The following is a 24,730-nucleotide window of genomic DNA, read 5'->3' on the forward strand; positions in this document are numbered from 1 at the left end:
CAAAAATGAGAAGATTGGAAAGGAAACTGTACTGAGTTGACCAAAAAGGAACTTAAGAGATCTCTTACATCAATGTCACCTAAAGCAGGACAACCTGTACATAGACTCTTAGGTAGCTGAGCCATTCTTTATTTTTTATCTGGATCCCAGAACAGGTAACCAGGTCTTGGGAGGAAGGTATCTACCAGGATCTCTGACTCCTTCATGCTGGGCAGCCCTACTGTCTCACAATTTGTATGCAGTGTCCCTGACCTGGGCTGCACGTGCCTTGTCCTGGCATTCTGCTCAGCATGGACCTCTGGTACCAGGCTTCTCCTAGACCCCTGAAAGGAAACCCTGAGCCTCCATGCTTCCTATTCCCACAGAAGCTGCATTCACCCTACTCCTTTACTGTGAGCTGCTGCAGTGGGAGGACCGGCCACTACGGGAGTTCCTGCACTACCCTTCTCAAACAGAATGGCAACGAAAAGAGGGACTGTGCCGGAAGATCATCCACTACTTCAACAAAGGCAAGGTAAGTGTCCTTAGGCAGGCATTTCAGCCCCTCAGCTGTGCTGTGACACATGACAACACTGTAGGGTAGGCAGCAGCTGCAGAGGGTAGTCAGTGGAGCGGTGAGTGGGTAGGTACCCATGTATGTTCATCAGATTTGAAAGAATCATGATTTTTTTTCCGGGGGGGGGGGGGGACAACAACTTAATTCTATGGCTTGGAAGCCAATTCCAAATTGTAGGTGTAAGAGACAACCCCACATACGAGCTTTGTGCATCCTATATCAGAGGCTTTTGGAACCCTCTCTGTATTAGATATACTTGAAGAATTAATGTGGCTTCCTAATTTGCTGCTTAAGAAAATGTAAGCAGTAAAAATGAATGGATGGTAACCATAGACAAAGGAGTCTTGCACTGCCTGTTGTTGGTGTAAATTCTTGTGTTTAATTTCCCTTACCTACAGTCTGGTCTTCTGATAGAAGGGTTATTCTAAATTAAACTTGCTTCTGGGAGATTGTCAGTGCTGGTTCAGGCTTCTTTGGGGGCATCCTGGCCATCCTGCTCCCATGTCTGGTAGAGCCTCTCATGAAGCCCTCTGAATACCTACTGTTGGGTGCCCTGGAAAGTCTGGGGGTGTATAACTTTGTTGAAATTGTTCTCTCATTACTCAACTTTGAGCACATTTTAAATTTTGAAATACAATCTATCAAGAGAAATATAGAGCATGGCTAAGCTCCTGCCTCAAACAAATAGAAACTAGTGTTTTAAAATGAGTTTTTTTCATCATCAGAAAAATTTAAACATCAATAGCTTTTACCCATAAATCAGAAAACATTCCTTATTTTTATATAACACAGAATGCTTCTACGTCAAAAATATTCATTCAGAAAATATTCACCCATACAGAGTGCACTACTGAAACAAGAATCTTTCCAAAATTGCAGGTTTTGTGTAACCTAGATAATAAGTGAGGCCCTTGCTCTGTTCAGTCATCCTACTTGCCTGATTCACCATGCTGGACCAAAGCCTCCTCCCCTATTGGGGTCCAGGACCTGACTTAGGGTCCCTCACTGGCACATTTGTGGCCATGCCTTCCTGGCAGCAACCAGCCTGGAGCTACTAATACCTACATGTCCAGCAAACCCTCTGGCCCAGAAGGAAGGGGATAAGCATGGTATCAGTGTATGTGTGGGTGCATTAGTGTATTATTAGTTCTCCTCTTTTCTTTCCACGGGCCCAGAGTGCTGAGTGGAGAGTTATCTTTGATCTTATTGAGCTTGCTGATGGGACCTGTGAGCATTAATGGGCCCCTCTTCATCCCATACTATAGTAGTGCATAGGAAAGCAGTATTAAACTTTAATATGGAGTAAGGAGTAAAGCACAAAACCTGACTGAGTATAGTAAGAGGAAGAGGTCTAGTAAGCTCCATAAGCCACCTTCTTGGGAGACACTTCTTGAGTGTCTCCCTACTCCATCCAGCAACTCTGCCTTTACTACAAATCACACAGTGAACCTTTTCATGAGCTCATCCTCCAAGGGACATTAACCAGGTCTATTCTCTCAGTCTTGTACACTGATTGCACCCTCTCTGTTCCTATACCTCAGCTCCCAATGGAACCAGGTCCTGAGGTTAAACCATTTCTTAAAAGCATTCAGTTTTTAATGGTTCCAGAAAAGCAAAACCTGCTATAATAGGAAACATGCTCCCATGGGGCAGGGATGTTTGGCTCCAGGAGAAAAGCCACCTTGGACAACAGGAGGAGAACAGAAAAAACAAAGACTAAGGGAAACCTGCTGCTGAAACACCCTACCTCACAAGTTAGGCCTGCACTGAATTTTCTTGAACATATTCACAGCATCTCTGCTGTCTACCCAAATAGATAACCAATCTCTTTTGGCCCCATGTTCATTTTCTAGGTACCCAGGATACTCATGACCATAGCCTAGTCTGGCCATTCTCTCCTGGAGTGAGGTTAACCTAGGAACCTACTCCAAAGCAGGAGGGCCATCTCTCCTAGCACAAACAAGGCAGCAAGAAACTTCAAAGAGACAGGGTACAAGCAAAGTGAAGTTGTAAGGAGGAGGATTAGGTGTGAAAATGGGAGTTGGTTCTTCATCCTCAGGTGGAGGGAACAGACAGAAGAAAAAGCTAGACAAAGAGGCCTCTGGCCCCTGTTCATCTACACACAGACCATCAGGATTAAGCTAATCATCTTGGGCAAGGATAGCTTGAGCTCTCCTGCTTGAGGGTTCGCTTATGGCCTGCACTTTTCTGAAGGAATGACTGTTACTTCTAAGATATTATGTGTATATAATTCCACTAGTGAAAGTACAATATGAATCTTCAAATAAGGACTATTTTTTGAAATACTATTGAATAGCATCAGGGAGAAGGAAAAGTTCATTTGAGATTCTATTTTTCTAAAAGAGTATATTATTTCTGTCCCTAGAAAAGATTAATACCATATGGATTGAGTTTCAAAAACTGCCAGATTGAGACCCAGGCCTTTCCCTTCCTGTACTATTTGACTAGAGCAAGTCCTAGGTCAGTGGAACTTTTATGCCATTCTTTGAGGGGCTGACAAAGATATGTAGAAGCACACATCTGCCAGAACTGGTAGATGCAGCTGGATCTTAGGCATCAGGAGTTTTAGAGTTAGCTTTGCCTGCTGCCTAAAGGAGAGAAAGCAAGGAAAAGATGCAGATGAGGATGCACTGTACCTGCAGAACATTCCCTACCTGCACACAGAGGCATCTCTAAAAGCCCACAGACCTATCAGTGTTCCAACATACCTCTCAAGGCTGGCAGAGGGGTGTATTGGTCCTGCCTCACTCCGAAGACAATTGCAGGAGGGAGGCACCTTGGAATAGCAGGTTACAAAATAGGGCAGAGTCCCCAAAAGTCAAAGGTAAGATGTTTTCTCTGATATGCAAAAGCTAACCCAAAACAAGGGGGCAGGGATTAAAAAAAGAGAGAGAGAAAGGGAAAAAATGGGAGAGGGAATTTCATCAAAATAGAGGAAAGGTCAGTAGAATTGATGAAAGGGACAGAGGAAGAACAAGAAAGGACAGGAAAAGGGAAGAACAGTAGAATGAATCTTACTGAACTTTCTTATGAATGTTGTAGCAGTTTGTATACATGAAGATGGCACAGTGGGGCCCAGCATTGAGTGAATTCATAGGACACTAATTAAAAAAAAAAAAAAAGTAAACTGTAAATAGATTGGAGGAGGATGTGTATAGTAAAGGGAAGGGGTAGAGCGGGGAAGTGCTGGGGACTGAATTGGAGCAGGTTGTGTTCCATGCTTTGTGATTATGTCAGGATGTATCCAGGTATTATATAGAACTAAAAAGAATATATTAAAATTTTAAAATTAGGACAGAGATAGCATCAAAACAGATGTGCATTGATCCAATGGAAAAGATCTGTTTTATAGAGACCTACCATCAGCAGGAAAAGTGCCTTTAGCCCCATTTGGGACCCTCATGACCTAAATGAACATTCCCCCATGGAGTGGCTCTTGATGGGCTGACCAGAAGTCTATACACAGCTCAGCTTCTTATTCAGCCACCATGGAACTGCCTGCCAGACAGACCCTATTATGAATCCTTAGCTGCAACCTGCCCAAACACTTGGAGCTGAGGGAGGATTGACATGTGTTCCCTTGAAAGCTGTCATATAATGGTGCAAGAGGTTTTCTGGCTCACTGAAGCAGAGGCATTGTATCAGGGCAGAAAGCCAGGACCTTTTTAAAATTCTCTTGGGTTTGTTTCAGGATTTTTAATTGGTCCTTCAGTTTCAATCCATATGGAATTAATTTCTTCAAAGGATAGAAATAATGTACTTTTTGGAAACTTTTCCTTCTCCCTGATGCTATTCCAAGAGTCCTTTCTTAAAAATACAGTCCTTATTGTTTAAAGATTTATGTTATACTTTTATTGATAGAGTTATATGATATCTGAGACTTGGTTCAGAAACTATGAGAGGGAGAAAATGGATGGACTATGAATGATACATGAGCAACCTTGAGTTGATCAGTATTGAGGATGGATCATGGGCACCTACAGGTTCATTCTTCTGTGCTCTCTACTCTTCTATATACATGAAATTCCCTATAATAAATTTTAACTAGTATTTAGAAGTTAGGGAGAAAAGCCTGGGTACAATATCAAGTAAATTGATGATTCCCAGTCTAACCAAGACAGAGAAAACACTAAATTTAAAAAATAAAAAAAAAAAAAGTGAGCCAGGCACTGTAGCACACGCCTGTAATCCCAGCAGCTCGGGAGGCTGAGACAGGAGGATTGCAAGTTCAAAACTAGCTTTGGCAATGGTGAGATGCTAAGCAACTCAGTGAGACCCTGTCCCTAAATAAAATACAAAATAGGGCTGGGGATGTGGTCAGTGGTAAAGTACCCCTGAGTTCAATCCCCAGTACCAAAAGAAAAAAAAAAAGTGAGAGAAATCAACAATATTGCCTTTTAGATGAATTTCACTGTAGACTTCCTCAGGCATCTGTTGGATGGTCCTATAACTGTAGTAGGAGCCGTATCACAAAAATAGCCTGGGATCTGAGTAGGCAAGGATCATCTGAAGCCTAATTTTAAAAAGGAAGTTGTCAGGCATACTACCAAGTGCTTGGGTAGCCACATTCTTCTTGGTTTCCATACTTGTTTCTGAGCTTAAATAACCTTAACTTATAATTCTGTGTTCCCTTTATTAACTTATTAAACCTTTATTAAGCTCTGATACATGCCTGGCATTGTTCTAGGCTCTGAGGATAAAGTAAATAGGGTTTCTGCCCTCTTGCAGTTTATTATTTAATCAAGACTAATACAACAAAAAATAAGGTAACTTCAAAGCAATCAAATTAAAATGTACAGAAAAGTGCCTGTTCTAGATTAGGCAATCAGGAAAGGCCTGGAGGCAGAAACATTTCAGCAGAGACCAGAAAGCTATTCTTGAGCTAGAAAGTCACATTGTTGTCAGTCATGCTCCACACCTTGATTTTAAAATGTATGCTCCTTGTAACATATGTATTGGAGCTAGCAGAAGGCCTTTTGTTGTATTGTCTAATGTGTTTAATGTGGACATGAGTCATTCTGAGGATGTCTGAAGTACTAAAGCCCTGTTCCTGTTTTTGATGCAGAGCTGGGAGTTTGGGATTCCACTGTGCCGGGAGCTGGCATGTCAGTATGAAAGCCTCTATGATTATCAGAGCCTCAGCTGGATTCGGGTGAGCTTTGGCCCTTCCACCACCCCAACCCCAACAGGAGGTGCCTAGACTTTCCTGGCATAAGTTTCTGAGTGAGGAATAAGGACCTTGGTTTAGTGCTCTGGGCAGTACAGCAGAAGTAGAGGCCATGAGTCGTGCCCTCAGAAATACTTGTAGTTTAACTGGGAAACCAGAACACACACTGGACAAACAATGTTGTGTTCTGGACCTTAAGGCCCACTGGTGCTCAGAAAGGGGAAAAGCTAGTATAGGCACAATAGTATGGGGGTTTTGAGGAGTGGGTGGCAGCTCAACTTTAGGAAGAAGCTTTTCCTGAAATGGTTTTGTTGAAGGATGACTCATCTAAAAACTTTATTATAAGAGGATTCCTTTTTAACTTATCAGTTTTGCACTTTGTCCTTGTGCCCGTCTTTGAAACAAAGTATTAAAAAAGAAAGTCATATGTCCTATGTGCTTTGAAGGTCTGCACCAAATTTTTCCTGGTTGCTGGTGCTGGGTTCTGAATCCTAACAGCCACTGATTTCACCAGCAAAAAGAGTTCAGCAGTCCCATTTCACTCTTCCCTGCACCCTCACCCTTATAGCTAATTCTCTTCTATTCCCGGTACAGGTGATGTTTGGGCATGGTTCCCTAGAAGTAGTTTCTTGACTGATTTTTGAAGGCCACTGCTTCCTGGTAGGCTGGCTTGATTGAATTCAGGAGAATTATCTTCCCAATCAAAGTTGGCTTCTGAATGTAAAACCAAGTCAGCCAAGACTAAAAAATTTACCAACCTTGGTAATGCTATCACAAACTTTTTAAGTTTAAAATCTCCTAAATTTGAAGTGATACCAGGGATTCTGGCAACTGATCCTTCCTCACTGTTATTAGCATCTTTAGTTAGATGATAGATGAACAAGAATGGATGAAATTTCACTGATGGGAACAAATGATACTGGGAATTGTTGGTAGGCAACTACAAGCAACCCCCATCAGATGTTAACTGGTAAAGTGAGCATCAATCAAAAATCAGAAATTCTTGGGCAGAAACAGTCCATATTAAATATGTGCCCCCACTTGGGGCTGGATTTGTGGCTCAGTGGTAGAGTACTTACCTCATATGTATGAGGCACTGGGTTCAATTCTCAGCACTACATATAAATAAATGAGTAAAATAAAGGTCCACCAACAATTAAAAAATATTTTTAAAAAATATGTGCCCCTCAACTAAGTGTGATGGCACATTCTTATAATCCCAACTACTCAAGAGGATGAGTCAGGAGGATCATAAATTCGATGCCAGTCTGGTACTCTTTTTATGGTACTTGGAATTAAGCCCAGGGACATTCTATCACTGAGTTGAACACCTAGTTGGGGGTTACCTTACAGTTCTCCTGCTTCAGCCTCCTGAGTTGCTGGGATTACAGGTTGCAACTGTATCCCAATGCAGTTGTGTACAACTGCATCTAATTCAAATTTTTTTAAAAAATTAAAGGATTAGGGATGTAGCTCAGTGGTATAGCACTTGCCTAGCATGCACAGAGCCCAGGCTTAAATTCCCAGTACTGAAGGGTAAAAAATGTGTGCCACTCAAGTACAAGAAGCCCACATCTTCATGGAACTGTCCCATGCACTGGGAGGACATTCAGAATAGCTTCATAGGGCTGCAGCAGACAGGTCTGTCTCCATCCCACCATCAAATGGCAATGAAGAAGGAGGATTTCCTCTTCTATGAAGCAGCCCCTTGGAGAGAAGTTGGCTAGGGGCTCGCTTTCTTCTTACCTCGATTGGGTAATGCATAATCCCTTTCCAGAAGATAGTGACCAATTGTGCCTAGGAGTCCTTACTTTGGATACCAATGGCAATCAAGCCAACCTGAAAGCCGTCACCCTTCTTCTTCACAGAAAATGGAGGCCAGCTACTATGACAACATTATGGAGCAGCAACGCCTGGAGCCTGAGTTCTTCCGGGTCGGGTTCTATGGCAGGAAGTTTCCTTTTTTTCTTCGGGTGAGTCCATTCAGGTAGCCATAAGAACTTACATGTCATACACATAGCTCACTTAAAACTTGTATTCCTTCTTTTTCCTTTTTGCTTATTCCACTGGATATTTCTTTCTAAAGAACTAACTGGTCAACAGAAGGCATTTGACTTTATTTGACTGGACTGGCTGCCACCTTCAACTCTGTTTCCATATGCTATATTATACTGTAGTTACCAAAAAAGGCCTGCCTCTTGGGGTTTGTCATCAAAGATGGTGGTTTTCCCTCTTGATGACACAGTAGCTCGTACAGCTAGGATAGAGAACAGTTGGTGTGAAAGAACACAGAGGATGATCTGCTTGGTCCCTGGGGCCCTGTGGGAACTGCCAAGCACTAAGTTTAAATATGGAAGCCTATTCTAGGCAGTCAATTCTCTGACCCAATCACAGTAACCATTTCTCTCCACCATTTCCTAGAAAGCTGAGCTGGAAATTAAACAGAATTGAAGAAATGACTGAACATAGACCTAGTGACAATTGAGCAGTTGTGATAGTTTTATTTAGTGAAGTTTTTTAAAAAGTAGAATTTAATCCTTATTTACAGGACACTGCAAGATATGACATTCCACATAGAAAAAGAACTCTCTACTGCCTGTACCCCACCTACAGGGCTACCACACCACAGTGCAATTCTCCCTTCATCTGTCCCTCTCCCTCAACTATAATTTCCTTTAAGACATTAAATGAGTGCCATTGACCCAGAACCTAGTACAGAGGAGGCTCCTAGGATACATTTGTAAGATGAATAACTACTGGCTCCTATGTGGAGATGGGGCACTCCAGGCAAGACACAGAATGTGCTCTCATGTTTTTGACAGAACAAAGAATATGTATGCCGTGGCCACGACTATGAGAGGCTGGAGGCCTTCCAGCAAAGGATGCTCAGTGAGTTCCCACAAGCCGTTGCCATGCAGCACCCCAACCATCCTGACGACGCCATCCTACAATGTGATGCCCAGTGTATCTTTCGATGTGTGGTAAAGGGAGAAGGGCTGGGGTCCTGGGAGGTGAGACCCATCCAATCAGCTGCCCCTCTACCATGTGAATAGCCTTCCAGTCTTATTTAGGTCATCTAGTCCTAAGTCTGTGTGTATCCTCATCACTGAACCCATACTTAGTATGATACTCTTGCTTCACAGAGGAGCAGCATGCCCTTAGTTATGGGTGGTCACCAATTGGGCTTCAAGGGGATGCTTCTCAGACTTGCTACTACTGCACCTTAGTCCCTATTCTACCTTCTGAGGGGCCTGCCCAGGTAACAAGTCATTGTGCAGATTGATTGGGGTCCCACCAGAGCTTTTATCACAGGGATACCATACCTGTGCTATGCCCTACTCCACTTACCTGGGTACTGTTATTGTCCCAGATCTTTGTCAGTTTGTGAGTGGTATAAAGTGCTAGAGATGTAGAGAAGGGGGAAGGATAGGGAGCCCCTGTGTTTTGGTGGCCCTCAGAAGTCTCATTGCAAAAACTGACCTTACTACCCCCTGAGCTGAATAGCTTCCTTGGAGATCACTTGACAGTCTCCATAACTGTAAAACTTGTCCCAGAATAGCGATGGCAAGCATAATCCCATTTGTTTTCTCTCCACAAAGACTCCAATTAGTATTTTATTGAAAAGTTGTTCTGTAATAAATACAGTTTATCTATAGCGGGTAGGCTTGGGTCCTTGCAGCCTTCTCTCACTCCTGTGAAGTGGGTACTGTGTTCCCCTAATCTCTTTCCCCTCTTTTTTTTTTTTTTTTTTTTTTGTGGTGCTAGGGATTGAACTCAGGGGCACTTACCACTAAGCTACACCCCCAGTCCTTTTTATTTTTTATTTTGAAACAAGGTCTTGCAAAGTTGTTGAGCTAGCCTTGATCCTGTGATATACTCCTGCCTCAGCTTCACAAGTAGTTGGGATTATAGGTGTGCCCCCTTCTTAAAGGGACAGCAGAGAATACTTAACTCTTGCTGTCTCACATTAGCTGAGCGCTCATTAGGTTCACTGATAGAGCAGGGAGGGACAGGAGGCAGAAAGAAAGATGACTGCATTTGGGTCTAATCTGCCCCTTGCGATGATGCTGCTCCACCACTGCTGCCAGGAGATGAGGCTGTCTACACCACTGCTGCTATGGGCCTTCTCTCCTTTGAGGATATGACAGAGGTCATCCACTCAAGTCTATCTCTTTGACAAGTCTGAATTTTCCCTTAACTTCATGCCCAGACTTGCAGATCTATGCAGTGACACCCATTCCAGAATATGTGGATGTTCTTCAGATGGATAGGGTCCCAGATCGAGTCAAGAGCTTCTATCGTGTCAACAATGTGAGGAAGTTCCGGTACGATAGGCCTTTCCACAAAGGCCCAAAGGACAAGGAGAATGAATTCAAGGTGAACATACTAGGAAAGCAGAGGTAGTACTTATAGCAGGACCAGGGGAAAGTCCCATTTTGTTGGCAACTCATCACTCTTGCATCCCTCCGGTAGGCAAGAAGTAACAAAGCTTGCCTAACTGCCTAAACCTGCCTGTACCCTTTCTACAGAGCCTGTGGATTGAGCGTACCACGCTGACCCTGACCCACAGCTTGCCTGGCATCTCTCGGTGGTTTGAAGTGGAGAGGAGGGAACTGGTGAGATTTGCTTCCGATGGGCCTGAGCTTCACAGTTACTTCTTCAACCCTGGCTCTGGGGAGCTTTCTCTAAGGATTGAAGAAAGAAAGAACTTTGTCCACCTATCTGGTCTCTGCTCCCCCAGATCAATCCTATGCTGGGAGCTTTGTGTACCTTCTCTCATCTAAACCACACATTACTCCTCATCAGCAAGTATTTTTAAATTCCCAGTTTACAAATGAGAAAACCATTCTCTAAGGGTCAGGAGGCCAGAGCTCTCTGATTTCAGAACTAGTGCTATTCACTGCCACAGCCCCATCTCTCAGCTGCAGCTGTTAATTCAGGAAACCATTGAAGGGTGATGGGAGATTGGGAAAAGACAAACAGTCACACATAGAGAGAAAGAGCTGAGGCCAGGTGAGACATCACTCTCTGATGGAGGATGATGACTCAGAGCTAGTACAGCACATTTATTATATAGGTTTCATCAAAAGGTTATTTGTGGGAAGATTTCAGCAAAGCAGGCAATCTGAAGGATACAGGACTGGAAAGACATCAGGGTTATCATATTATGCTCAGAATTCTCCATTCCCAGGAGTTGGTGCCTGAGCTCCAAGTGCTGATATAGCTATGCACTTTTGCATGGAACCTCCTTAGGCTGGTGTCACCATAGCTACTGGGCCATCTTGACCTGTACTTTTGCATAGGAAGTTTCCAGTGCAAACACAGCCAATGAGGCAATCAGAAACCATGGTTCAAGTCACTGCTCTCCCCACTTCACTACTTGCTGTACTTCCAAGTACCTATAAATCAAAAGATAAAAAGTAGAAAGGGCCCAAGGAGTCCCAAATTCACAGGAGCAAGGAAGGGGAATCAGCATCACAGGTCATAGATCCCTACTCTCAGGTGCCTGATGAGAGGTTGGAAGGACATTGTGCTGTGTGCCCCCAGGTGGAAGTAAGCCCTCTGGAGAATGCCATCCAGGTGGTTGAGAATAAGAACCAAGAGCTGCGGGCCTTGATCAGCCAGTATCAGCACAAGCAGGTACATGGCAACATCAACCTGCTCAGCATGTGCCTGAATGGTGTCATTGATGCAGCTGTCAATGGAGGCATTGCACGCTACCAGGAGGTAAGCTGGGGCCCTATATCAAATCCACACAGGCAGCCTGGAAGGCAGTTTGCAGGCACCTCTTCTCAAGATTGCAGAGTCCTTAGGAAGTCTTCCCAGCTAGACTTCTCCTCGCTAAATTAACTTGGGATAATTCTGGGATGAGGCTGTAAGCTCCTGGAAACTCTCTTTTTGTGGCCTAGCTCTCTGGTGGAGCCTTTTTTTCATTTTTATTCCCTGAGCTCTGACAGTTGGATAATCTGTCTGATTTGCAAGAATGTTAAGTGGCCTCCTAAGGGAAAACCAGAGGCCAACCCTTCATGAAAATTGAAATGTAAGATGGCAAAGAGGCTAACCAAGCCATCCATGCTCCATGAGGTACTAGGACCAGCATTCAGGCTCAGGTAACTTAGCCATCTCCATTCCTTCTCTCAGGCAGAAAAAACACATCTCTGATTGCCAGAATTTCCAACAGGCCAAGTTGGAGGTTCTGATATATATACCTGTGAGGTGGCAGCCTGGCTGCCTTTTAGGACACCTTTGTACTCAGGCTTCTGGGGTTCCATCTAGTCCTGGAAAGTCTTTCTGACCTGGTCTTTCACTTCACAGGCCTTTTTTGATAAAGATTATATCACCAAGCACCCAGGAGATGCTGAGAAGATCACTCAACTCAAGGAGCTCATGCAGGAGCAGGTACGGCTTGCAGAACTTAGAGGCCCACAACTGGTGGGAAGGGACAGGCACCGTAAGATGACTAAGATTATGTTCTCAGACGCTGCTCCCTGCTTAACAGAGAGACCTTGTTTGGCACTCTCATAGGTTCATATCCTTGGAGTTGGGCTAGCAGTTCATGAGAAGTTTGTGCACCCAGAAATGCGGCCTTTACACAAGAAGCTGATTGATCAATTCCAGATGATGCGGGCCAGTCTCTACCATGTAAGCTGATCCCTGGCCTGCCCCTTCTGCAGTAGAACAAGGTGCCACATCCTCCAGACCTGTACCACAGCCAAAGAAATGAAAGGGGGTTGAAAGGGCACAGGAGTGAATAGCTATCCCTACCACAGAGGGGCAGGAGGCAGGGTGGGTGCTATATCCAGGGCAGGGATGCTCAGAATCCTCTCACTTGCTCACTCCCAAAGGAGTCAGTTTCAAGGGCAAAGAATCCTTTTCAGGACACTGTGCTGGTAGATAGAAGTTTCCATATGCAGAAGAAAAGAGCTAATGTATATGGCCCACATATAGTGATCTCTTTAGAAATGTTTTCCTTCCAAGAACCTGAAGGCGTGGCTGAACCAGCCCTCTCTCATCTTTCTTCTCTCTCCCTCCCTATGTTCATCTCCCTTCTCCTTCTATCTCCCTTTTCCCTTTCTTTCCTTCTCCCCTTACTCCACCCAGACTTTCCATCTTTCCCCAATTCCAGCTTCCTCCATGATGTCTAGAGACCCAGACTCACATCTAAGAAAGGCTTTGGAACCCAGTACTTTCATGCTGCCTACTTTTAAAGGAGTCAGGCAGGTTCTAGGTCTAGAACAGGTCCCAGAAGCTCTCCCTAACTCTGTCCTGGCTCCTCAGCCTCTATAGCAAGGTTTAGCCCATGGACTGATATACACAGGGAGGACCTATACTCTAGAACTAGTTTTCCTTGGCAGGTCTTTTAGGGACTACTTGCTGCTATAGATGAGTTCAGGTGTTCCCGAGTTCCATATTCACATTATACCCTCACCCCAATTTCAGTCATGGATCTGACTCCAAATGGTTTCTAGAGAGGCCTCCTTCTAAACAGACTGGCTCTCAGATCTCAAGGGTTACAAGCACAATTACCTGCTGCTATCTGCCTCCCAAGCAAAGCTCTCTTTTCAATACATAGGACCACTGGGTAGAAGTACCAGGGAGGCAAGTATATAGAGCTATTAGATGCTGGGCAGGCTGTCATGGATAAGAAATTCTATAGCGGTGACTCCTGGGAAGTTGGACCACTTGAACTCAATGGACCTGACCAGCTTTGAATTAACCTTGTTTGTTCTTGGGTGTTGTAATTGTGGTCATTTTAGTCCCTCCAGTGTGCTAGAAAATTAATGTTTCCCATTTAAAACGGGGTATCCATTTAAAGAACTTTGGTAGTATCACTGTATCTGATGAGTATTACATCGACTTTCATTATGCTGTCTCCTGCCAGCTTGGCTGGTCTTTGCTGTTTGCAGATTTCCCCATCTAGACTAGAGCCTGGCCATAGTGGGGTGAGGTTCTCTGCCACATGGGCAGGTAGGTCACCACAGTAAAGAGCACAAAGTGCTAGCATACACACACATCAAGGTTTAAAGTGTGTGAACATGAAGGTATACTCTCAGGCTGCAGAAGCACATTTCAGCCCCATGTGTACTTGGAAAGAAGAAGGTGGAAAACCTGCTACTTCTTCAGACCAAGGTCAGAAACATCCTCAGTGGACTTACAGCCCCTGTCCACCATAGATTTTGAAGGACTTAAGGAAAGTTGTGCTTTGTTTCCTAAAGTGACAAACAGGAACACAGATCAATATGCTGTCACCCAAGAGGGTTTGAGATTAGAAGTTTCTACCAAGAAATCTACATACTTAGTAAGAATTCAATTATGCTAAAATATAACTGTGTTGTTTTTCAATTACTTACATCAGAACTTTGTTTCCTGTTTTTCCCATAGACTGTGTCACAGTCAACTTAACTCAGGTCACTAAAAGCTGGGTCATTTAGCAATCTAATAAAACCCAGCCCTAAACCTTATATAATGCATTCCTACTGACTAACAACTGATAATAAGTTCTTCCTCTCCTTCCCAGCCTTTGTTCTACTTACTCTGTGCTTTTTAAAAAAAAATGCTGTTTTAACACAATCCTAAGAGACCAATTTCAGCATATTCCACATGGGCTTCTCTTGGTGGGGCCAACCTAGGGTCTCATGGCCTCTGGTCTAGGTCTCAATGCAGTTGGGGGCATGTTTATTCATAAGGGGTCATTGCTCAAAAGAAGTCAGCAGTACACTATAAGAATATTTTTGTTTCTTTTACATTTTTCACTACCAGCCAGCTCTTCCCCACTACCCCATAATTATTTTATTCTTTACTCTCTGTGAACCAGCATTCATTTCTCAACAGGAGTTTCCAGGTTTGGATAAGCTAAGTCCTGCATGTTCAGGCACTAGCACCCCACGGGGAAATATTCTGGCATCTCATAGCCCCATGAGCCCCGAGAACATGAAGATGACCCATCGTCACAGGTACGGCCTTAGGACTGGGGTGGGTTCCCTCCAGAGAGGTAAGTCTGGAAGATGAGCATCAGAGGAAAGGAGTTCCAGAGAGTACTTTCATTCCCTCTTACCCACACACACACATACACACATACAAGCCCTGACAGTTCCTGCTACCGTATCTGCATTCTGTACCCAGCCAGTTACTGCCCTGGGTGATAGAAGCATACACCTGGTATTGTGGAAACACAAAGGAGGAGGTATTAGGGTAAATGTTGAAGGATGATTAGAAGTTTATTAGGCAGAAAAAAAAGTTGGGGTCGCTCAAGTACAGGATTCAAGAGCGTGAAAGGGAGCTAGGACCAACTCTGAATGGGATTTGTTCATGCAGGCTTTTGGACTTGATCCCAAGGGGAATGAGGATCATAGAATGTTTTAAGGAAGAAGTTGACATGATGATGTGTACATTCAAGGTTTGGTTGCCCAGAAGTCAGAAGTCCTGGCCTGGCTGGGCTCAACTGAGGATACTTACATTGTCTAGAGAAGGAAAGCCAGGTTTGGCAGAGGAGGTCAGAGAAAGGAGTCTCTCACTTAGATTTGTTTTCCAATGTGAGCAGCAACACAGCAGAGTGAGCACTATGTAGATGAGAAGGAACAAATGAATGAAGGGCTTCCTGGTATTGATAGAGAAAAACTATTGGCAAGCCTGTGGCCACAGGTGTGGAAAGAAGCCCACAGATAATTCACAGCCATCTATTTCAATAGCTTCCTCATTCAAAGAAGACAACTCTAACCTAGAAGCAGGAATAGACACTGACTTAGACTAACACCCCACAGCAAGAGAGAGATGGGATCTCTGACCTGATTCCATTTCTCTCTCTCTTTTTAATTCTTCCTTAAAAAAAAAAAAAAAAAAAAAAAAAAAACAACTAATGTCATCAGACTAGGTAGTCATAAACCATTTAACTCTAACTAGAGGTTATGCCAGCCCACCACAGGCCTTCCCAGACCTGGGGTTCCTGAGCAGCAGAGTGGGGCTCAGGATTGTTCCAGGCCTCAGATGGGTGTGAACATTGGCTGCGGAATCTCCCAAACCAGTGGATGTCCATTTTACACATCCCTCCACTGCCCTACCAACCAGCATGTTTTCTCAGCCTTGGCCTGATTCCTCCCTATTTCCCACTCTCGCTCACAGCCCCATGAACTTGATGGGCACAGGCCGCCATTCATCATCCTCTCTCTCCTCACATGCGTCTAGCGAAGCAGGAAATATGGTGATGATGGGTGATAGCTCCATGGGCGAGGCTCCTGAGGATCTGTACCACCACATGCAGGTACTAGAACTATCCAAGGAGAATGGACAAGATATGCCTAGAGGACTTTCTATGGGGGGGGTCTAATCTGAAGACTGACAACCCTGCTTAATTCTCTAACTCCTAAATTCAGAACACCTGTCTCCAGAGTTAGCAAATTGCCTTCTTTCCACATACCATTCCAAGTCTCAGTTCCCAGGCCTTATTTCCCAAGAAGGAAACTCGGCTTCGGTCCTGGATGCTTTCACAAATCCCATGGGGAAAGAGCCTCTGCCAGATTGCTTTCCTGCTTAGCAGTACTGATGGCTGTCCTGCACACCATATGGGCACAATAGTAGTACCAACTCAACAGCCCTGCTACACAGGGGTGGTATGGGCAGTCCCTAGGGATAGCCATGAGGCTGGCCTCCATCAGGGCCAGCAGTAGGCACTGGGCCTGGCATCTCAGGGTGTGAAAGAACCAACTCTATGTCAGCCCAACAGTCCTGGTTATTCAGAACTCTATCATGCTGATTTTTCTCCCTTTGCAGCTCGCATATCCCAATCCCAGGTACCAGGGCTCAGTCACCAACGTCTCTGTTCTGTCCTCGTCCCAGGCAAGCCCTTCTTCCTCCAGCCTGAGTTCTACTCACTCAGCACCATCCCAGATGATTACCTCTGCCCCTTCCAGCACCCGAGGTAAGGATGGCAAGGTGCTGCTTACAGAAGGAAGAGGAGAGGGTTTCATGGACCCCACTTATCCTTCTTTTGCCAGTGACTGTGTCTGAAAGTGTCCCTGTGACTTGGAGAATGCTTATTTGTGCTTTCAGCACCAAGGAGTCAAGGGATTCTGCCTTCAGATCTCTTTCTCCATCTGGCTTTACACCCTGCCACTGAGTAGCCAGAATTGCAACCCTTTCTCAGTAAGAAAACCAGCCTAGGAGAAAGCTTAGTTCTTTCCCACTGAAATGTTTGCAAAAATAAAGATCAAAGTCAAGGCAAAAGTGGGTTTTTTATCTTGAGGAATCAAGCATGGTGACAGAGTATGAAGAGTCAATTTGAAGGCTAAAATTAACCCTGGAAAATGTTATTCTAAAACAGTACTAACCACCAAAAGAACTTTCTTCACTTGGAAAAGGCTTAATCAGGAGAGATGGCTCTGTAAAAACCTACTATCTTTGCCAATTATTGCTTGATTTCTTATTCAATTGAATAAATACTGTTTTTCACGTTTTAATTTTAGTTCCTGCAGTGAAAGTTGATTCTGTCCTTCTAGAAACATTTGCAATGGCAAGGCCATCAACTATTATATAATGGTCTAGTACTTCTCAGGGTTGACTATGCAAGATAGTAACAATGGTCTGAGCCTACAAGCCAGTCGTTGGTTGTGGCCTCCAGGCTTTTGGGAGGGGGGCCTTTTTGTTTTTCTCAATATTATGAACACAAAAAAAATAAGCACAAACTTAAGATATGGAAGTTTGTTAAGGAAAGAATCTCTTCAAAGCACACAAACCTATGAGGCACCCAATAGGAGAGAAAGAAGGAACTGAAATGTGTGGCATAGTAAAAAGATGTAGTGGCAATTGGGAAAAGCCTTAGCAAAGTGAAGGGAAAGGGAATAAGGTTATAACAGAGCAGTTACAGACTTCCTTCTGAAGTATCCAGTCCAGCCCCTCTTCCCTGTAGGGGAACAGGTCCAGTGAGAGAGACAGAAACTAAATTTGGAGTACAGGTCTTTACACTTACCAACCTTCCGTCTCATGCCCATTCCACTACCCATGTTGCCCTCCTAACAGGGGCTGTGTAATCCAAACAAGGGGAGCTAGCATTTGGAAGCACACCTCTCTAGTGTTAAGCAAGACAAATGAACCAACAAATTGGCACATACTGATGATTGTCAATATATGAAGGCTGAAGACATAGAGAAGGAACAATGATTTGTGTTATAAAGACACACTGGCTGGGGTTGTAGCTCAGTGGTAGAGCATTTGCCTAGCATGTGTGAGGCACTGGGTTCAGTTCTCAGCATCACATATAAATACATAAAGTAAAGGTCCTTTGACAACAAAAATATATGTATGTGTGTGTATACATATAATTTTTTTAAAAAAAGAAGACACACCAAGCAGGTATAGTGGTACACACCAATAATCCCAGCAGCTCAGGAAGTTGAGGCAGGATGATCCCAAGTTCAAGGCCAACCTCAGCAACTTTAAGGAGACTCTGTCTCAAAAAAAAAAAAAAAAAATTTAAAAAGGGACTGGAGATGTAGCTCAGTGTTAGAGCACTCCTATTTTCAATCCCCATCCAAGGAGAGGGAGAAGGACACATTGAAAGATGACTTTGGGAATAAAAAGGAAGGAAACCCTGAGAAGTAGCTGTGAACACACTGCAGTGTACATCATATCTAATGATTCTCGCTGAAAACAGATTTCTGAGTCCTTTGTTGATAGAAGGCAGTAAAGGATGGTCATTTTAACTCAGTTCCATTCTGACACAGCTCAAAAACTCCTCTATGCTACGGTTGCTATCAGGGACTTTACAGACTGGCTGTTAATCACCTTTGTCCTTTCAGCTAACTACTTACTGATTTATACACTCAACCTTTTACTGAGTGCTCAGTGGGGAACCTGTGTGACTCTTGCCTCAGGGAGCACTACTTAAGAGTGGAATATAAATTATTTTCTCCTTGTTTGGAAATAACCCCTCTTTATTTCAAATTGCTTGGTTATCTGTCACTGCATAATAAACCACACCAAAAACTTAGTGTCTTAAAACGATTTATCTCTCAGTCTGAGTTAATAACTCACTGAACCAGATGTTACCTGGGGCTGGAATTATTCAGAGGCTCAATTGGGCTGGATGTTCAAGATGGTTCACTTACATGGCTGCCAGCTGATCAGATGGCTGTCCACAGGGAGCTTAGCTAGGGCTGTCAACTTGAGCTCCTACATATGACCTTTCCAAGTGGCTTAGGCTTCTCTCAGCATGGCTGCTGATTTTCCCCAGAGCCAGCACTCCAGAGACCTAGGCAGAACCTGCAAGAATTTTTATTACCTAGCCTTGGAAATCCTAGAAACTCAATTTGCCACATTTCTGTTGGCCAGCAAGTCACTAAAGCCAAATCAGATGCCAAGGAGCAGGGTGAGATTCCATATTGTATTGTGGAGTGTTTGGGGAGAGAAGGCACTGGTGGTCATCATTTATGAAGAGAAACTCACAATGGTCAGGTTTCAGAAAATCACATAGAGGAAGCATGAGCCAAGCCCCTTCCTTTCTCCAATAGACATTAAGTACAAGAGTAAGCAAAATGGTTAAATAGAACTGGGTCCAAAGTAGGGAATGATGGCAAGGGTGGAGGCAACAAGAAAGAGAAATTACTTCTAGACAACAACACTCATACAATCCATGTGCTGACCCAATATTTCATCAGGCACAGTGTAGACCCTGTAAAAGACACAGACATCAAAGAGGAAGACAGATATGGTAGATGCAGTAGATGTTCCTGGACAAAGAAAGGGAATGATGTACTCCATTTGGGTAAATGAGGATAAAGCTCTCCTAGAGAAGGTGGTCTGGAGCAGAGTCCTTTACACGAGTTAACTTCCCCACTCCCAGTAGTCATGAGACCATTGACCCTGCTGTGCTCCCTGTTGGTTTAAAAACCTGAGATGAATGACGTGCAAAGCATCCTCTAAACTCTTATAAGTCAGCAGCTCCCCCTGATGGTCAAAAGGCTGAATGGGACTAGGAAACGGGATTTTGAGTGATCCTCCTTTGAATAACTCAGTCGCTCTGGGTCTTAGCCTCCCTACAGATTATCAGAGTACAACTGAAGTCGTTCAGAAGTCCTATAAATATAGAAGCCCTTGTATTTAAATTCCATCATGGAAATAGCTATCACCCTCTCCTTCCATGGAATTGGCTGCCCAGGGCAATGGGAGAGAAGCAAGGCAGTAGAGCAGGAAAATTTAGTCCTAACACAGCATTCCTTTGTTATAGCACTAGAGGAGCCACCATAACATGAATCCAAATCCTCAAATCAAATATTAACTAATTACATGACTAAAATCATAACTGAATCAAATCCTCCACAGAGCCTGGGACCTTCCTGGGTCTGCATATTTATGTCCCTCCATCCTAGCCCCCACGGCGTGGATCAGGATATTAAGTATGCAAATGAAAAATCTGGACAGCCTTTGGAAGGCAGTTCTGACTACATGCCTGCTGTGGAACGAGCATTAGATAGGAGTTTGATGCAAGTGAATTGATGTAAAGTTTCGGGGTGGGGGGTTGTTTTGTTTGTTTTGTGCCTGCTACAATGGAGGGCAGTTCTATCCCCTGAGCCCCCAGGGCTTAGGGATCATTCTGTATTTCTTGCTGAAAAGGTACTATAAAAATTAGTGGGATTTGGAGGGTATGTTTTTTCTTTTTTTCCTTACATAGCCATCTTCTTGAGGTTGCCTGTGAACACAAGTTCTAAAAGATAACATAGAAATAAGTAAAATCACAAAGTGGTAGCAAAATCAGGTCCAATTTTTCAAAGAATCCTACTATACTCGGTCCCTTACCATTGAAGGACATTTTTAAAGAGGAGGTCTCAAAATTAGCCCTGAGGTTCTACAAACAGGATCACTCAGATCAACTGTGGAACAAGTTACATAAAAACGATGGGGAAAAGTACATTACTAGTATTGATTATGATGATTTCTTACAAGTGGGATTATTTTCTTACAAGAGGGATTTTTCAGTGACTGCTCGGGCAAGCTGGCTGAAGATGATTTTGTTTTTGCTGTGTCCTGACAGTGCTAACATTGCACACTCAAAGGAAAATCCCTGAGAACCTGGGTTTGTGGGAGACAGAGCCTCTAGGAACGGCAAATTCACCTCTTAGCTAGAGCCCATGGGCTATCTCAACTGTCCAGCTTCTCAGAGCACAACTCAAAGAGGGGTTTCACTTGAGCCAGCCAGAGGCATTGGGGTCTAGGTGATCCTCCCATGATGGAATTGGTGCCCCTTAGCTTCTCATTGGATATGTTAGTAACTGGAACAATGAGCAGTGCACATTTGGAGGGCTGTCCAAATTACCCATACCTCAGGAAAGCCAGCAAGTCATTCTTTCTGCTTTTGTGGAAGGTCTTCCTGAGGACCAGAGGTTGGCAAATTTCTCCATCTATAGCTATGGTCTGAATTCATGGGAACTGGGTCACACCATACGTGGTATTGTCTGGCCTCCATAATATTCCCTTGGGCCAGGGGAAGTCACTGTAGAGCCTTCATAGGTAAACATGTACTTGGGAACCTGGGGTTAAGCCCCACAACCTCCAGGTTAATTCTGTGCCTCTAGCCAGCCTGACTCTAGGCTTCAGTAGAACTAACACAAAGGCAAAGGCCAGGTTCTGGAGACCTGGAATCTGGGAGGGACAAGCCTCTGAGAAAAGGTGGCTAGCAGCCAGCTAAGAATAGGGCCAGTGCTGTCAGAAGGTAAGTGTTTGGGGAGACCCACTATGTCAAATCAAAACTGTGTGGCTATTATCTAAGTGTCTCTGTCTCTGTGATGACTCCATTGCAAGCTGACCTGTGCTCATGCCTGGGCCCCCTGAAAGAGCCCAATATCCAGGCCGCAACCATGCCTTGAGAGCAATGGAGCCCCTACCCACCTGCTCTAGTCCTTAACTCTCCTCACCCTTTGCCTTTGAGAATGCTAGGGGGCTCTGTCAGTGGGTCTGCCTTGGCTGGAATACCAGGTGCAGTCCTCACCACCATCTAACCACCATATTCTGCTTCATTCCTTTTGTGTTTGTTGAGCTCACCCTAACTGCAAGGGATACCTACCCTGGTCCCCCAGTTCTGAGGATGTTTGACTGCAGGGTCCTTCATCTGTGGTTTGTCATCTGTGCGTGATTGTTCTCACTTGGTTACAGGCTCTCCCTCTCTGCCAGATAAGTACCGCCATGCCCGGGAAATGATGTTGCTGTTGCCCACACACCGAGACCGCCCAAGCAGTGCCATGTATCCAGCAGCCATCCTGGAGAATGGACAGGTAGCAGACCCAACCTACTAAATGAATTCTACTATAAATGTGTTGGCTTGGACTTCCCTCATTGCATTTGCTGGGCTTTCCACATTGTCCTGCATGCCTCCCTCATCCTGCTGTAAGAAGGCTGCTGTACTCCTGGATGAAGAATATAGTATGAATGAATTCTAGTACCAGTAATCCAGAATGCAGGTATGGGTAGATGGCATCCAGGTTGGAACCAGTATTGCTTGTGTGGCTATCTGTACTTCTGGTCAGCTTTCTGGTCTCCTCATCCCACCCTCGTTCCTCTGACAGAGAGAATTGGTTCTCATCCCAAGAAAGCCATGGTAAATGTTCTTCCTTGCTGTGGGTGTGCAGGGAATCCTAGCATGGGCAAAAGCTTCTTAACTATCCACCCTCACTAACTGCTGGGTGCACACCATTCACCCAGCTCTTCAAACACCCTGCCTAGGGGCCTGGACAAAGAAGCCATAGCAGTTAACTCTCTCCCCTGTGCAGTCTGCCCCTGACCTTCTATCCCAGTTTGTAAGTCACCTCCAAGAAATTATCCCCTGGTCCCAGAGTGCCAGGAGTTTCTCAACATTACTTTCCCTGTGCCTGATCAGCCCCTATGAGGCAGAGGGAGCAGATTTGCTTGGCAGGCACCAGTCAGAACAGCAGAGCCTGACTCCAGGCTTGGGTGGTACCCTTTCTTTAACCTCAGTGCTAACATGGAGCTGTATGGGGCCTCTCCAGAAGGCAAAACCTGTCAGTCTCCTGAAGGAAGCAGGATCTTTAAATCCTGCCAGTGGGTCTCCCTGACCAGACAAAAAGATGCAGTTAAATATCTATGTCCTTTTTCATGGGCCCTGCACAAGACAACCTGGGAGGTAACTCAAATGTCCATGGGTGTGCTCAGAACTAGAGATACCCCTGGACAGTATTCCCCAGCACATCTCAAACAGAAGCCATCCCATTGCTTTGATTTCCCCATCTGATCTTGGAACGTTCTGGCTCCTGTGGTCCATGACACCACCTCCCAAGATGTAATTGGCTGTTTTCCACTATTTGTTTTTCTTTTCTCCCTTCCCTCAGCCATCAAACTTCCAACGGGCCCTGTTCCAGCAAGTAGTCGGAGCCTGCAAACCCTGCAGTGATCCTAATCTGTCTGTAGCTGAAAAAGGTATTCTTCCTCCTCCGTGGGCTCCATGTCTGTCCCCACCTTGAGTGTCTGATTCTTGTCCCTGAGCACCAGCTGGCCAGGGCTGAGTCACACCCCAACACCCAGGTGTGTCTATCTTTCCAGAATGCTAATCAATTCCTGTGCTCACTGTTTAATCCACATTGGTTTGGATCATGTCAGTTTGTATTTCTGCCTCTTTCAAAGGCCCATCCTCAGAGAGTCTCCAGCTGCCACCTGTCCTGAGTACAGCTTTATGGAAACTGGGGTATTAAAGGGGGAACCTCCCCTAGATACTTCCTAGCCAGCCCCAGAATTTAGCAGGCCCTTTGGTCCCTCTCAACTTGGGCCCTCATGGACCTCTCTTCTTGGAGCTCAAAACAGGTTTGTTGGCGGTGGGGGGAAAGAAACTCCCAAGAGGAATGGAAAGGACATACCATTGCAAAATGAATTTCCCAAACACAAACTTCTTCTTCCCTGGCTGCTTCAGAGAAGTCTATTTGTTCTGTAACCACTCTGGCCAGCAGCTGCTGAGAGTCCATCTACACTGCAAGGCCATCAACTATACCATGAGATTGAGCAATCCTCCTTAGAAGTGAGTCCATTTAGACTGTGGTATTTCACCCTGCATTCCACTCCTGCAAACTGATGGTGCCAGCCTCTGACCCCTTTTACCTTGGCCTGAAGCCCCAGATACCTGAGTTAATTTCAACACAGAGTAATAACTAAGTGGGGACAATGCCACCCAGAGCCTAGCTCCATAGCAGGCCTGCTCACCTAGGTTCTCCTCCTCCTTCCTCCATCTGTTGGAGTTTACAGCATATTCAGTTGCCACCTATCAGACTGCCATCTCCTATTCCATTGGAACACTGTCCCTCCAAAGCTGTCATCATATTGTCATTGCACCTGTTCACCAAGTGCTGCCTACTGCCCCACTGTCATTGTTCCTCCCTTGCTCATCATGGAGGACAAGGACCTCTGTGTCCTCTAACTGGGGTCACAACCTGAGTACCTGATGGGCATTGGTGCCAGATGGTCGGCCACAAAGTACCTGCTGAAGATGCCTTCCTACCTCAAGGCTGCACATCCTGAAAACATGCAGCTTCTTGGATTCCTCCATCTATGACCCAAAACAAAGTGCCCCTCTTGGCCTTGAGGCAAGAATTCACAACAACTTTTCACCACCTAAAATGCAGAACAATCTCAGAACTAGCCCCAACAGGTCATCAGGGCTCAAATGAGTGCTGATAGCCAGACCAAGATGCTACACCAGCTGGACCCAGAAGCGCTTCAGACCTCAGGCCAGACTACATCAAGGAACAATACATGCCCATCCAAGGTGTAGGAGGGAAAGAGAGTTGCTTCAGAATAAAGACTGAGCCCTACACAACCATGTTCAAACCACAATGTCAGCACTTAGTGGGCAGAAAATTAGACATTTGTCTGGTGGCAACACATTGGCAAGTCTCTACTTGGATCCTCCAGGGCAGGAACTGTACATGCTTGTCACCATTCTCTTGTCAGTTAGGGTCCTGAGTTCCCTAAGGACTCCACCTCTTGCTTGCAGACAG

The 24,730-nt window shown here is 44.7% G+C and overlaps 1 protein-coding gene across 13 annotated transcripts in view; it reads left to right on the forward strand.

Moving 5' to 3' along the window:
* Positions 1–24,730, forward strand: part of DOCK3 (dedicator of cytokinesis 3) — a 726,815-nt gene that overhangs the window by 695,461 nt on the left and 6,624 nt on the right. For 9 of the 13 annotated variants that reach the window (XM_079101030.1, XM_079101031.1, XM_079101036.1 and 6 more), the window contains 14 exons: positions 366–514; positions 5,643–5,729; positions 7,613–7,717; positions 8,567–8,708; positions 9,955–10,121; positions 10,274–10,360; positions 11,292–11,471; positions 12,060–12,143; positions 12,270–12,386; positions 14,577–14,698; positions 15,864–16,002; positions 16,512–16,659; positions 21,885–22,003; positions 23,075–23,162. In XM_079101030.1, the coding sequence (XP_078957156.1) occupies positions 366–514; positions 5,643–5,729; positions 7,613–7,717; positions 8,567–8,708; positions 9,955–10,121; positions 10,274–10,360; positions 11,292–11,471; positions 12,060–12,143; positions 12,270–12,386; positions 14,577–14,698; positions 15,864–16,002; positions 16,512–16,659; positions 21,885–22,003; positions 23,075–23,162 (1,734 nt within the window). Of the gene's footprint in view, positions 1–365; positions 515–5,642; positions 5,730–7,612; positions 7,718–8,566; positions 8,709–9,954; positions 10,122–10,273; positions 10,361–11,291; positions 11,472–12,059; positions 12,144–12,269; positions 12,387–14,576; positions 14,699–15,863; positions 16,003–16,511; positions 16,660–21,884; positions 22,004–23,074; positions 23,544–24,730 lie in introns of all 13 variants that reach the window. The other 4 variants (XR_013757339.1, XM_079101035.1, XM_079101039.1 and 1 more) reach the window with 4 other exon arrangements.

Source organism: Sciurus vulgaris (genome assembly GCF_902686455.1).
Source record: "Sciurus vulgaris genome assembly, chromosome: 10".
NCBI lineage: Eukaryota > Metazoa > Chordata > Mammalia > Rodentia > Sciuridae > Sciurus > Sciurus vulgaris.